Source organism: Trematosphaeria pertusa (genome assembly GCF_010094035.1).
Source record: "Trematosphaeria pertusa strain CBS 122368 unplaced genomic scaffold BU26scaffold_6, whole genome shotgun sequence".
In the NCBI taxonomy this organism is placed as follows: Eukaryota; Fungi; Ascomycota; class Dothideomycetes; order Pleosporales; family Trematosphaeriaceae; genus Trematosphaeria; species Trematosphaeria pertusa.
In genome coordinates this window covers 1,293,588-1,306,502 of record NW_022987217.1, presented here as the reverse complement: position 1 = coordinate 1,306,502, position 12,915 = coordinate 1,293,588, and the positions used below count along the sequence as shown (strand labels likewise).

At 55.7% G+C, this 12,915-nt stretch overlaps 5 protein-coding genes across 5 annotated transcripts; 1 reads left to right on the top strand and 4 right to left on the bottom strand.

The window, feature by feature from the left end:
- Nucleotides 1-105: 105 nt before the first annotated feature.
- Nucleotides 106-1,058, bottom strand: BU26DRAFT_295002 (PLAC8-domain-containing protein). Its single transcript, XM_033821698.1, has 3 exons — nt 625-1,058; nt 475-575; nt 106-427 (listed from the first exon to the last, which is right to left on the bottom strand). The coding sequence occupies exons 1-3, from the start codon at nt 689-691 to the stop codon at nt 128-130; spliced, it is 468 nt and encodes a 155-aa protein (XP_033685064.1). The 5' UTR covers nt 692-1,058; the 3' UTR covers nt 106-127.
- An 869-nt stretch (nt 1,059-1,927) lies between these two features.
- BU26DRAFT_424600 (uncharacterized protein) lies at nt 1,928-3,004 on the top strand (the record flags this gene model as incomplete). The annotated part of the gene is made up of 2 exons (XM_033823577.1): nt 1,928-2,197; nt 2,249-3,004. 2 exons carry the CDS (start codon nt 1,928-1,930, stop codon nt 3,002-3,004), a joined length of 1,026 nt encoding a protein of 341 aa, XP_033685063.1.
- A 430-nt stretch (nt 3,005-3,434) lies between these two features.
- Nucleotides 3,435-6,997, bottom strand: BU26DRAFT_295006 (heme peroxidase). The gene is made up of 4 exons (XM_033821699.1): nt 5,089-6,997; nt 4,724-5,032; nt 4,135-4,665; nt 3,435-4,079 (listed from the first exon to the last, which is right to left on the bottom strand). The coding sequence occupies exons 1-4, from the start codon at nt 6,837-6,839 to the stop codon at nt 3,632-3,634; spliced, it is 3,039 nt and encodes a 1,012-aa protein (XP_033685062.1). The 5' UTR covers nt 6,840-6,997; the 3' UTR covers nt 3,435-3,631.
- Nucleotides 6,998-7,659: 662 nt separating this feature from the next.
- On the bottom strand, nt 7,660-9,436 carry BU26DRAFT_604316 (uncharacterized protein; the record flags this gene model as incomplete). Its single annotated transcript, XM_033835515.1, has 2 exons — nt 7,660-8,121; nt 8,394-9,436. 2 exons carry the CDS (start codon nt 9,434-9,436, stop codon nt 7,974-7,976), a joined length of 1,191 nt encoding a protein of 396 aa, XP_033685061.1. The 3' UTR covers nt 7,660-7,973.
- Nucleotides 9,437-9,924: 488 nt separating this feature from the next.
- Nucleotides 9,925-10,983, bottom strand: BU26DRAFT_530541 (UPF0157-domain-containing protein; the record flags this gene model as incomplete). The annotated part of the gene is made up of 1 exon (XM_033830970.1): nt 9,925-10,983. One exon carries the CDS (start codon nt 10,981-10,983, stop codon nt 9,925-9,927), a length of 1,059 nt encoding a protein of 352 aa, XP_033685060.1.
- Nucleotides 10,984-12,915: the final 1,932 nt, after the last annotated feature.

Here is a 12,915-nt window from a genome sequence, read left to right as displayed (position 1 = left end):
ACGGACTATCCGAACTCTGTACCGATCTGCCCAAAAGAACACGCCGCGCAATTAACGAAAGAGATGGTTCGAAAACGGTTTTGAAAAAGCAAGCAGTGGAAAGCTTCACGTCCCGTCGACGCGCGCTCTAACCGTGGTGGAAGTGCGGCTGCTGCTGCTGCGGGGCGTACTGTTGCTGCTGCGGGGCATACTGCTGCTGTGCATAGTTCATATGCTCCTTGCCCGGCTGCTGCATCAAGGGCTGGTTCTCGCGGTAGATGACTTCCTTCTCCTGCTGCACCATATCGCACGGGGTGCAGCAGCAGGCGCAGAGGCAGTCGGTGCAGCCGTTGCCCTTGAGGTGGTACTTGGCGCGCATGTCGCCGCGGTTGATCCAGGGGAGAATGAAGGGGACGCCGAGACACATGAGACCGCAGAAGGCAGCACACTGTGGGTTGTTAGTGGGTATGCGGGGAAGATGGGAGGGAGGCGTACGGAGCCGTTGCAGCAGGAATGGCCGCTCATGTTGCCATTGTTCTTGGTTCGGTAGCGGGTACGGCCGAAGAGAATGCAGGGGCACCACCAAGCCAAGCAGCCTACGCGGGTGTTAGTTCCACGCGGTGCGCGATTGTGGTGAGTACGTACAAGTGCCAATTGGACTGCAGCACGAGGCACCGGAGTGGTGCCACTCTTGTTTCTGGATGGTAGTCATGGTGACGGGTGTATAAAACTTGGAGTCGGAGAATGAAAAATGTGGTAGTGGAAGAGCGAACGTTCAGCGGAGTCGACTAAATATCAGTGTCTGGAAGTCCGGGACGATCAGGCCAGAGGCTAGGGTGAAGCTGAAGGAATGTGTGTTTTCCCAAGTGACCGTCTTTCAACGTCGGTGAAAGTAAGCGAGCACGTGAAAAGCGACGCGATGACCGGTTGCGGAATCCCAACACAATGAAAGAAAACCACAAGACGACACGAGGCCGCAATGTATTTAAGTATTGCTGCAGCGGGCTTGGGAAATGACAGTGCGCCAGGCAACCCAGGATGCGGATTTGGTAACACTGCATGGGGCGTCGGGCGTAGAGGCGGAGCGGGCGGTTGAGGCTGACACCAAGTAAGCAACCCCTCAGCGTTCCTCCGCTGCACTAGCGACCCCGAGGTTCGCTCCATGTCCCGATCGTTACCTCGCAGCCGCAGCAACACCAAAACAAGGGCTCACAACGTCTCGTCAAACGATTCCTTGCCTTCGTGATGCAGAGTGCGTTGTTCAAAAACTACGTGTCCGTCCAGGGAGAAGACGATACGAGAAACCCCCTTTCCAAGCAGCGTGAGGCAGCTGAGGGAGGCACGGCGAAGGAGGATTCGTGATGTAAGCCAATGGGACGCGAGCACGAGCCCAATTTTCCAATGGGTTGAATCTTATTTCCCAGCCTTATGGGGTCCGTGTTTTGAGATGGGACGTGGCTTGCCAGGACGCTTTGTGACTGTGGGGGCTGAGAGAGGAATTGCTCTCCCGTGTTCGTCTCAAAGCCTTCCTGGCGAAAGAGGATCTGCGCTCTTATCGTATAAGCGTTTTGAAAAGGGTTTCGTGTGGCGTTATTTTAGCGATGGCTTCAGGTCCGGTGGGTGGAGGAGATTTGGATCTCCCACCGACAGTGTGTTATCAGGGGGCTATCAGGGCGCAGTACGCCGAGACGGCTGCCGAAAATGGGAAATCGTGTCGCGGCGCGGTGTTGCAGGTATTTCCCGTACGAGAGAAAGGTCCCCTGGTGACGGCGATTATCGTGGGAAGAAAGATTGCTGCGGTCGTTCAATGCAGGGTCCGCTCGTCCCAAAATAGATCCGACGCTAGACTAGACTGGCATTAGCGCTACGTTAGCGCAAGGAGGACACCTGGGCATCGGGTCGGGCTCTGGCGATCACTCATCCTCGCCCTCGCATCACCTACATAGCTATGAGGAATTTTACTCTCGTGGGCTCACTCATCGCTCTCGCAGCTGCAGCGGACAGCGCAGACACAGCATGGAGCTATCTGCCAGACAAGACGGCTGCCTGGTACAAGGAGCATGGACAAGCACTCCCAGAGCTGGCGCCGGCTATCACGACGGTGACGGCGAACAAGAGCTATGTCGTGAAGCTGGAGTGCGTGGGATGTCCGTTCCGCGTCCGCGAGCTGTATGAGGTTGTGGAGCACTGGCAGGAGCCGCCGCAGGAGAACTCCTTGGTGGGGCCACTCTATCCCGAACTCAGAGTATGGCGACTGACTTATGGATAGCTGCTCAACTTCACCGTTGACGACGCTCGCCCCGGCCTCCTGCTCAACGGCAAACGGATCGCGCCCCTCGACCCGATGCCACTCAGCATATCTGCGTTCCAGACACCCGCAAACCTGTCGCAGGACACAATGACGAAGATGACGACGCAGCACATGCTGGACCGGAGCTGGGTCGTCGGCACAAAGTACGGGACGTTCGAGCTGCAGTACGAGCACGCCGTCATCGGGACTCGCGCGTTCGGCAGGAACTGGATCCAGTTCGACGTCACCGCCGTGCACCAGCGCTCCACGTACAACGCAGCCAGCGCGAAGCTCGACAAGGAGGGCCAGAAGATGGTGCAGATCCTGCTGCGCGAGCCGGTGGACAGGGCCGAGCTGTACATCGAGGACGTACAGGTCGTGGAGCGCGAGGACCGCGTGAAGCCGTTCAAGATGAAGTGCGGCAAGCTCGCTATGATGCGGACCGAGTATAACCCCCTGGAGTGGGATTACTACGGGAAGATTGGCACGGTTACGAGGACGTTGCGTTTGATGCTTTCGAGTATCACGGATTCCTGGGGCGTTCTCACGTTCTGGGCTGTTGTGATCAGCGCGGCCGTTTTCTTCCGTCGGCGCATCGTGCGCGAGCAGCAGGAGAAAGCTCTTGCGGAAGCCAGGGAAGAGGCCGAGGCAGCGCTATTGGCGTCTGATTATTCGGCTGAGCCGCCAGCGTACTCTGATATCTCAGGGCCTGAAGAGAAGACGGAAGAGGTTTGATGGGTGCTCCCAATTAGAAACGGAGTACTGATTTTTTGTCCTAGATAAGTAGGACTATCTTGTAATGAACCACACTTCTCTCCCGTACCCTCTTGCTCTATCGAACCAAAGATGTTGCATATGTGCTTCAGCATTTCAGCTTAGCTATGCCGTATTTGAGAGCGGGTACTGATCGACGAAGCCCTTCGGCTCGAACACCCACACAAGGGAGAAGCTGGCTTCGGTCATGTGCGTCAGAGTGCTTCTCTCATTCCTCGTAGCGCTGCGGGACGCACCGCAACCTCATCGCGACTTCCCGATGGGATCCGCCACGTGGCACACACTTCCGACTTCATGTCTTACATCTCATGGTCACGGTGGGCGGCGCGCTCTCCGCTATGCAATGCAGGTCCGATACGTATGAGGAATTAGCGTGCTGTGCGATACACATCTCCTAGAGCGAGGAAAGAGAAAACTGGGGTTTAGATATTACTATCATTCAGACTATGCAAACCATGCATGCAGTCTAAAAATCATCAAACATTAACTAAGTCGTGGGCGAACCACGATGCAACACTCCCCTCGTGCTCTCCGTGGTATCTCGCAAGAAACAACCAATACTCAAATGCAACGTCCAGCTCCCCTCGTCTAGCTGTCCTTCTCATACACCGTCAACCGATTCCCCGCCCCACAAAACTCCATCGTACTGCCCCCACACAGCATACTGCACTCGGCATCCGCCACCTTGGTGCTCGGATTCGCAAACGCCGCACCGCAATAACATTCCCCGCCATACTCCATGCCGAAATACTTACTGCCATTACATCTTGTTGCGCATTTCTCCACCGTCATGGCGGAATCGAACATGTAGTCGTCGTTCAGCGAGCGGGCGCCCACGCTGTCCGTGTAGCAGCCGGCGTATGCGTAACCGGGGATGCTGGGGTTGCCGGGCTGCTGAACGAGCGTGGTGGAGTTGAAGACGGTAATGCGGTTGGGGCCGCCGCAAGATTGAGAGGAGTCGCCGGAGCAGGTCATGCTGCAGTCGGAGTCTGGGTTCTTCTCTAGGTATTCGAGAACGTTGGCGCAGTAGCATTCCCTAGGAACGCGTTAGTGCTTAGTTTAGGCGTAGAGGAAGGGGGAAAGATGCTTACGCGCTGTATTCAAGACCAAAGAACTGGTACCCAGAACAGAATGATGCGCAGTCGGAGTAAGAGTTCGTGGAGACGGCGCGGGATTTGCCAATTAGAGTGCGGTTTGTCACGCTGTCCGTCAAGCAACCGGTGTAACTGTAGCCTGAGTACGTAGGGCCGGTTGGTGTGGGCGTGGACGACGGTGAGGAAGAACTAGTGCTACTGCTGACGGTAGTGGAGGATGATGTTAGCGTTGGCGTTGGCGTTGGGGAGGATGAAGATGACGAAGCAACGCTCGAGCTAGAAGGACTGACGTCTGGCGAGACGGTGGTGCTGGAGCTAAGGGAACTAACGCTTGAGCTAGATGGGGTCGAAGAGGGCGTCGGTGTGGGTGTCGGCGTAGAGGAACTAGAGCTAGCAGCCTTTTCATAGATGTTGAGACGATTGCCGGCACCGCAGTACTCAGCGCTGTTGCCAGAGCAGAACATGTTGCAGTCAGTTGAAGTCTGCAGCGTGCTGCCTTCGTTGAGAGTTCCGCCGCAGTAACATTCACTACGAGCTTATTAGCGGATGTCCTCATATTAAGATAAGGCGCGAAATGAACACATACCTTCCGTACTCGACGCCAAAGTACTTCGCGCCATTGCAGAAAGTAGCGCAAGACTCCACAGTCATACTATCGCTGGCAGTCGCACTATCAGACAACGCACGGCCCGCAGAGCCCTCGCTGTAGCAGCCCTTGTAGTCATAGCCTGCAATAGTTGGGTTGCCAGGCGGTGAGTACTTGAGGTTCTTGTACAGGCTGATGCGATTGCCGGCACCACAGATTTCGGCCGAGTCACCACCGCAGGGCATGTTGCAGTCGGAGAGAGCCCGGATTGTACTTGTAGCATCCAGGGTATTGCCGCAGTAACATTCCCTAAGTATGTCAGCACTCGTTCTAGATCATACGGAAATGGAAGGAGAGTTACATACTTTGAGTATTCTAAGCCGAAGAGCTGGTACGATGAGCAGAAGGTAGCGCACTTCTCAACGGTCATAGTATCGCCGGTGGTGCCTGATTCTCCAAGGGCACGTGGAGCGCCGGCGTCGTAGTAGCAGCCCTGGAAGGCGAAAGCGGTAGACGTTGGGGTAGAAGTCGGCGTTGATGAGCCTAGAGGTGTGCAAGCAGTTGGGAGGCCGCTTGGGCTCTTGTAATTGTCGGAAGAGCTATCGGCGAAGACACCAAACACAGCGGACGAGGCCTGTGATCCGGAAAGGGTGTAGGCGGCAGAGTAAAGCTGGTACGAGCCCACAGCGGATTGGGTTGCCATTGCGGCAGTAGCAGTGGATAAGGAAGGGACCGGGTTGGGGCTGGCTTGGGCATTCTTTACTACTACCTTCACGCTCGGGGACGATGCTCCGTTGCGGACAGCGGCGACAACGGTCAGTTTCCCGGAACCATCCAGGCAGCTTTGGGGGGACTGGTAAATGATAGTGTCGTCTACTTTGAAGCCATTGCCGTTGTTATCGAAGACTTGCGTGGATCCGCCAGTCAGAGTGACAAGAACATTGAAGGATGAAATTGAAGTGTCAGCTTCAAGTTCTGTGGAGAAGCCAAAGAAGGAGAATGTGTCGTCAAAGCCGGAAGCAGTTCCTGATGGAGTGGTGTTAATGGGCGTAGACATGGCTGTTCCCGTGCGGTCCTTGTAGACAAGTTGAACTAGAGCAACGTTGGTAAGCGTACTGGTGCGGATACGGATGTCGCCCGTGAATTTGATGTTGGTGCCACCGCCGAGAAGAGTAAGCTGGAGATCATATGGCTTAACCGTATACGGGGTGATGGGATCTGTAAGGGTGACGCTCGAGGGAACGACTTCGATCATCTTCTGGAATACAGTCTTGCAGGCGCTCGCAAATGCCGTAGCATCTTGCAAAGTCCTAATCGTAACGTTCCTGTCGGCGGCGAAGACCTTTGTGTCTGAATTTCTGCTGGTTGTTATAGATTTACCAACCACTAGGGGATCGTTCGTTGTACCGGCGACGTATTCAGTAGCAATAGCGTTGTCGAAAGTTGAAGGAGTGGTGTCCATGGTTGCAAAGTCGTTCGGGAAAGTGCCGGCATTGATGATATCCGGATTTTCTGACGCATGCACCCCGCCTATGGTATGCCCGCAAGCAACGATTTGAATCATCCCCACTGTGTCCAATCCTAGTCTTGCAAACTGGTTTGCGAAAATACCAGCACTGTTCTGTGGTTGGGGCACAAAGCCAGAGAGCCCTGCTGCTGCGGCATCTACGCGCCCGCCGCGGACCGGGATGGCGGGCCCTCCACACGATCGAACTGCAGCGTAGAGGCCCACAGCCTCGATGTCGGCCAGGGAGAGGCGGCTGGAGAGGAAGGGTGCAAACATTCCGATCGTTGACGGCGCGAAATTGCCGGCATTCTCGCTGTTGCCGAGTTCAAATTGCATGCTGCCGTCCACTCCTCCTTTACCGTCGTATACATTGCCATTGATGGCCTCGTGAAAGATGGTTCGGAGCCATTCAGCAGCAGTGATTCGTCCAGCGCTAACTCCCTTCGAGCAGGGAGTTACTGGAGCTGCGAACCCCCGTGCCCGGTAACCTGAATTCAGGAACATGATGTCCTCCAGTTCGTCTATAGACGCGGGCCAAGACGGCTGTGCTGCAACCCCATATTGCTGACATGCGAGGAGGAAGGCGAGGAGGGAGGATTTCGAAAACATGTTGATATCCCGGTCGCCGGAGAACGAATGCAGAATTAAGAATTAGTCAGGAATAATGCAAAAGACACGGGGTATCTAGGGAATCAAGAAGAAAAGAAACGAGGGCTGATTTGACGAGAAAGCACCGCGAGCAGCTCAATCCGATTATATATCATAGGTGGACTAGTACCGCGGAGCAGCTGTCAGTTGGCGAGCGGGAGCTTGTGCCGTGATAACGGATACTGGGGGAGAGGCATGAGGATATAAGCGACAGTGGATTAGCAGACTGACAAGACAGTGAAGGAAGCGGGAGTGAGGAAAGAACCGCTGAACAAAATCAATAGACGCTCGGCCAGCCATGGTCAACGCCCAAGGAGAAGGAACGCTCAGGGTGAGGCTGAAGGCGGGTTCTCGAGTCGAAAGAGGTAGGAGCTTGGGCCATTCGATATCTTGTGCATAGATTGCGCAGGTGTCGACAGGGGACGAGCTCTTGGACACCTCGGAGCCATGACCTGAGGCGACTTGGGACGCAGAGGTTTAGTTTCACGGTCGCGTCCGAATCATGAAAGGCGTTGGGACGCGTCAGTTTGGCAGTGGATGTGGAAATGAGCCGTAGCCCGCGGCGGCCACGGTGGTTTTGGGGCGCCTGATAGCGGTGATGGAGCGAGAACCGAGTACGCCGCGCTCGTGTGGAGATAAGGCGAAGAGAACGGTCTGGGCGTCTCTAAAAATTAGGCGGCCTCTGATTGGTCGTGCTCGCAGGGCGGCTGAGTAAGCGAGCCGTTCAGGGGCCCGCCCATTGCCGAACGCTTCCCTGCGTCAATCGACCCGCCGACGGTCCGTCGAATTCGAAGACAGGGTTTGAAAGATCTAACATCGCCTTCGTCCGCCAGCCGAACCGCTGGAATCCAGATCTGGTAGGATGAACGAAGGTTCCGCTGCTGCCGAGCCCTGCGTCGGTGCCACAGTGGCATGACATCTCTCAGCGACTTCATTATCAACATGCCCAAGGCGGAGCTGCACGTGCATCTTGAAAGCACGCTGACGCATTATTGGTTAGATAGCTAGCGGAACTGAATCGGATTCCCCTCCCAGAAGCCATCTGCTCTCTCCATTTGGCGGACGACTACGCGGTCCACGACCTCAACGTCTTCTCTAACAGTATATGCTCCTCGCGTCATCCGACTTCTTCGATCTTGCATGTGTCTTCTTGAAGACGGCGCCCAGGAAGTCATGCACGCCGAGCTCTTCCTCGACCCGCCCACACTTGCAGACGTTTTTGAAAGCGGAGACTGAAGGCTTCCTCGTCACATGTCACTGCGACCTCAACATAAATAACAGCATCGAGCACATCCCACAGCATCTTTCTGTGTGAGTGGACGAGAAGAGAACAATCTCTACGTTGCGGACGCTAACACTACATACACCACACCCCAACAACCCATCACTCCCCCTTGACACCGACTTCTCCCCAGCCCTCTTCCCCCCGGCCCTCCTCTCCCTGGCCCCCCTCTCCCTGGCCCCCCTCTTCCTGGCCCTCCCCCCCACCCCATCCCCCACTCATCGCCAGCGCACGACTCCACCGCCTCCACCACCGTCGAAGCATCCGACTCCCACTGGTAATTCCAGTCCTCTGACTGGTCTACCCAGTCCGAGCCGCGGGAAGCGTACGGCTTGCTCTTCTTTGCCATCCACTTCCCCATGGGGCCCACTCCCGCCCTCCTCGCCATCCGCTTCCCAACGCGATTCACTCCGCGCGCAACAGCGGTCCGGAGACGGCGAAAGCAGCGCTTGAACCAGCGAGGACCTGCGGGCGGTGCCGGCTCAGGCTCGACCACCCACTGAGCCTCTTCAGGCTCGCACTTCTCGCTGGGAACTAGGGCGAGCACGTTCCCGGAAGCCTCCGCAGCCGCTCTCTCCGCAGCCGTTCTCTCTGCCTCCACCTCCTCCTTCTCTTTCTTCCGCAGCGCCTCCTTCGTCCGCCAGAGGCATCCCTCCAGGTCCTGGATCGTCTGCAGCACCTTCTCCTCCACAAACCGCTTCCGCAGCCTGAGCCACCAGCTCCTGCTGTCGAAGTGCTCGAAGCTGGTATCTGGCTGGCAGCCGTAGCAGTGCGCTGCCTCGTTGCGCAGCATCTTCCATGGGTCGTACTCCTGCAGACCATAGATCGCAGGCCACCGGTTCCCCTCAGGCGAGCAGATCCGCAGCTCGTTGTAGACGTGCGCCGCGCCTGCCTGGAAGCTGACGACGGACTGCAGCAGCGCTCGCTTCGTCTTGACGAGCTCTTTCTCCCGGCGGGACACGGGTTTCGCCCGCTCGAAGGGATCCTGTCCCCGCGGGGCCCCATCGACCTGGGCGTAGTCGATGTCGGTCCTCGCAAACTCGCCGATACCCTTGAATTCGGCCAGGTACTCGTGGATCTGCTCAGCGTTGCTGAGCAGCACGCGGGTGGAGCGCCACAGGTCCTCGACGCCGGCGAAGTAGAGGCCGCTGAGGCTGCCTGAGCGGCGGAGGAGCGAGCCGATGGTGAGGCCTTGCTCGTGGGGCGGTGAGCGGAGGCCGAGCTTGGAGTCCAGTCTTCTCTCCAGACTGGAGAGGAAGGGGATGCTGAGGGTCATGGTGATGATGGGGTAATGGTATCTGAGGATATCTGAAGATATCTGATGGTCTTTCAAGAGAGTTCTGATGGAAGACCAAGTGGATGTGGAGATGAGGAGGTAAGATGGCAAGAAGTTCTCTCCTTAAGTAAAAAAGTCGCTTCCTAAGTAAAAATTGTCTTGATGTCAACCACGGGAAGGAGCGAACATTTTTCTGTTGAGAAGGCAGCACTGTGGCCCTGGGAGCCGCGACCCGAACTACGTCTACACGAAAACTCAATTCTCGGATTCAACCGCAGTAGGATGCCCCGACGGTCTCCAGGCTCGCTAATACCTGCGCATCTCACGAAAGTTCATTCTCGGCTTCGAACTCAGCGAAACACCCGGAAGGGCTCCAGGCTCGCTAATACCTACTCAATCCACATCCACCATCTACCCACCCGCATCAGCTCTGCACCCAGAAAACAACTTGCGTATAATCTCCTAAGGAACATCGGGCCCCCTAATCCCTACACTATCTTCCGCAGTACCAAACTCCCAACCCACTCCCCTTTGCACTCAAACGCCCTCTCCCTTAAACTTACCTTCTCAAACTCCAACCGGTTCGCTAGTTTCCAGCTCCCCTCGTTCCGCGGATCGCACTCAATCTCCAGCTCCATGGGACTCCCAAGCAACTCGGTAAGCTTTTTCATCGCTTCCGTCGCAAAACCCTGCCCCTGATACTGCGGCAGGAAGGAGAACCACAGGTCCGCATGCGGAGGGTCGACTTCGCGCTTAACATTCGCGCCCACGCGGCCGATGAAAGACCCGCCGCGTTCGACAGCGAGCTCAACATGCGTGCGTGGCGTAGCGGCAGAGTTGCGAATAATTTTCGCGACTTCCTCTCTGGCCTGCTGTCTCGTCCGCGGCGGCCACATCTGGTACCTCGCGACCTCCTCTTTGCTCTCCAACTCAAAGAACGGCTCTTCGTCGGCTGAAACGAACTCCCTGAGCAGCAACCGCTCCGTCTTGATAGCGCCAAAGCGCTCGCCTTTCTTATTCGCTTTCTCGATGGCGGCTAGTTCGTCTGCGGTGAGTACTCCGGCTGCCTCTAGGATCTTCCGCAGGATTTCGCTCTTCGCTTCGACGTAGTCGACGATATTTGTTCCCTGCGCGGCGAGTTGTAACTTTACGGCTGCATACTCATCCCTCAGCTTAGGATTGGCGCGCAGCGTGTCTCGCACTGCGAGGTGGTTGCGCGTTTGGAAGGCGCCGTCGACGCATATGTAGATATTCCTCTTGGGGAGCTGATTGGGATCTTTGAGCGCATGCCGATCTGCGATGCCGAGTTCTCCGAGGTATGTAAACCCACTTGAAACGAGAGTATTAATGGCAGACTGGACAGTTTCGCGGGCGACAATGATGTCGACGTCGATTATCGGTTTTGCGGCGAGGCCGGGTACGGATGTGCTACCAACGTGCTCGATGGATTGGACGGAGACATCGGCGAGGTGGGATCGTAGGACTGCTTTGATGGTTTCGAATTGGGTTGGCCATTCTGGGTTGTAGGGTTCGACGATGACGGACATGGTGGGGCTCTTGAGTTGCGAGTTGCAGCACCGGCAGTGAGGTAGTTCCGAGACTGGCCGCATGCAATTGCCCTATTGAGCGGTCACAGCAGAATCACCCGTATTTCGTATCACGGATCCTAGGCCGAAAGTTCTACGAAGAACAGTCTGGATTCGAGTGTGGATCTCGAGAGTCGCACCCGAGCTTTAAAAAAGACAGTGCTGATCGATCGCTTTATGGCGGATTTCATGCTTTCGGTGGAGCCTGGAATGGGTACAGCCGTGGTGAGTCATGCGCATCGTAGCGCCGCTTACTGCCCAATCTGCCTTTAGCTAAAGTGTCATATGTCACAATACGTTACAGGCGTGAGTTTGTGTTCCCTCCATGTCTAATGTTAGAAGCTCCAAAGGCTCTTCGGAAGGCTTTTCGGGCTCGCCTCTTCTGTCTGCACGAATGCATGCAGCGGGTCACACCAGAGTAGAAAATCGATGATGTATTTCTGAACGCCGTCTTGAGCTTCGGTATCGGTGCAAAGAGAGTTGACTAAGGACTTTGGGAGCTTAAGATGCGGAGATACGCGCGGATTGCATTGTCCACCAGTGCAATAACCCCAGTGGCGATGACGATGCTAATGTTTCCAATCAGAGACGTGTTCTTGTATGTTTTATGGTTTGGTAGACTTACTCCCACATATCACCACCAGAGTTCAGGTTTTTCGGATCCAAAATGCGCATCTCGCATGGCGGAACCCATCCTGTATTGGCCTCCTCCCTCAGCAAGCCAGTCTCGTCCACCTCAGGCTCGATGGATGCTATGGGCTCCTTTACTCCTTCAAGAAAGAGACGAAAGCAATGCCACCGGCAATCTGATACGTCTTCATTCTTGACCTTCATTTGCCGCTTCCACTTGTACTTTATCCCCCAATACTCGAATGTGTATTTCTTCTTGCTGCCGTGACCCTGTCTCGTCACTTCGACACGTGCGTAGTTCGAGAATTCTAAGAGGATTTTCTTCTCTGTGGTGTGCTCGGCTGTAACCTCGACACCCTGCTCGTCAGCCTCCCGGTTGTTCTCACTATCAAAAGCGTTGGACGCGTTGGACGCGTTGGAGGCACTAGATGCTTGTGATGACCTAGAGCCACGTCGTCCGAACCATGACCTAATTGAATTCATGGAACCGCGGGATTGACTTCTTCCGGACGTCCGCAGTGAACTCGCACTCCAGGGCAAGGCGTCGTAGTATGATGGCACACTACTGCCGCTGGATCTCGAAAACACGTTGCTGAGTTTTAATCTTTTATGCCCTTCTCTCACAATCCGCGCACTTGTGCGACAGACTTCCTTCCCAGATGTCCGACAATACCTCCTGAGAGAGAAATCTCGGTTTCTGAGATTTTGCATTTTCAAATGGAAAAGCGACATGTGCATCATCCTGACGCCGCGAGTTGTCGCTGGAAGGAAGATCCGCAGGTTCATGTTACCGTCATCTGTCGTTCCGTCATGCTGGATGAAAAGTTTCTCGGACGTAAGGGACAATTCGCTGAACTGTTGCGGAGTAGCGGCGTAGATCTCTTGGAAGGACCCTGGCAAACCAGTGGGACTGGCAAGGTCCTCTGGCGCAGGTCGACTGGCGAGCGTGAGTCCAAACTGAGATCGTTCAGGAGCAGAGCACATCGAAAGGTATGTATCGTCGGAATCCCGGGGTCTTTTACTAGTTGGCGAATGCAGTAGCGGGAGTTGCGGTACATTCGTGGGTCGGTTTTCGGGTTCTTGCTGACCATGTTCCATCTCGAGTTGTTTCGGTCGCAGCACGAGGGACTCCGCCGCAAAGAAGGTATGAATAGAATGGTGCGAGACCGGAGCCGTCTGGAAAGTCTCAAGTGACATGTGCAGCTCAAGGGCGGTGCGGAAAGTCTCGATTGAGCCTCCCAGATCCAGAGCTTCGACATATCG

Coding starts and splice junctions, on each gene's coding strand:
- BU26DRAFT_295002 (XM_033821698.1), bottom strand. CDS start 691: ATGACTACCATCCAGAAACAAGAGTGGCACCACTCCGGTGCCTCGTGC. Junction 576..624: donor CTGCAGTCCAATTGGCACTT/GTACGTACTCAC, acceptor ACACCCGCGTAG/GCTGCTTGGCTTGGTGGTGC. Junction 428..474: donor ATTCCTGCTGCAACGGCTCC/GTACGCCTCCCT, acceptor AACAACCCACAG/TGTGCTGCCTTCTGCGGTCT.
- BU26DRAFT_295006 (XM_033821699.1), bottom strand. CDS start 6,839: ATGTTTTCGAAATCCTCCCTCCTCGCCTTCCTCCTCGCATGTCAGCAA. Junction 4,666..4,723: donor TTTGGCGTCGAGTACGGAAG/GTATGTGTTCAT, acceptor ATAAGCTCGTAG/TGAATGTTACTGCGGCGGAA. Junction 4,080..4,134: donor TTTGGTCTTGAATACAGCGC/GTAAGCATCTTT, acceptor ACGCGTTCCTAG/GGAATGCTACTGCGCCAACG.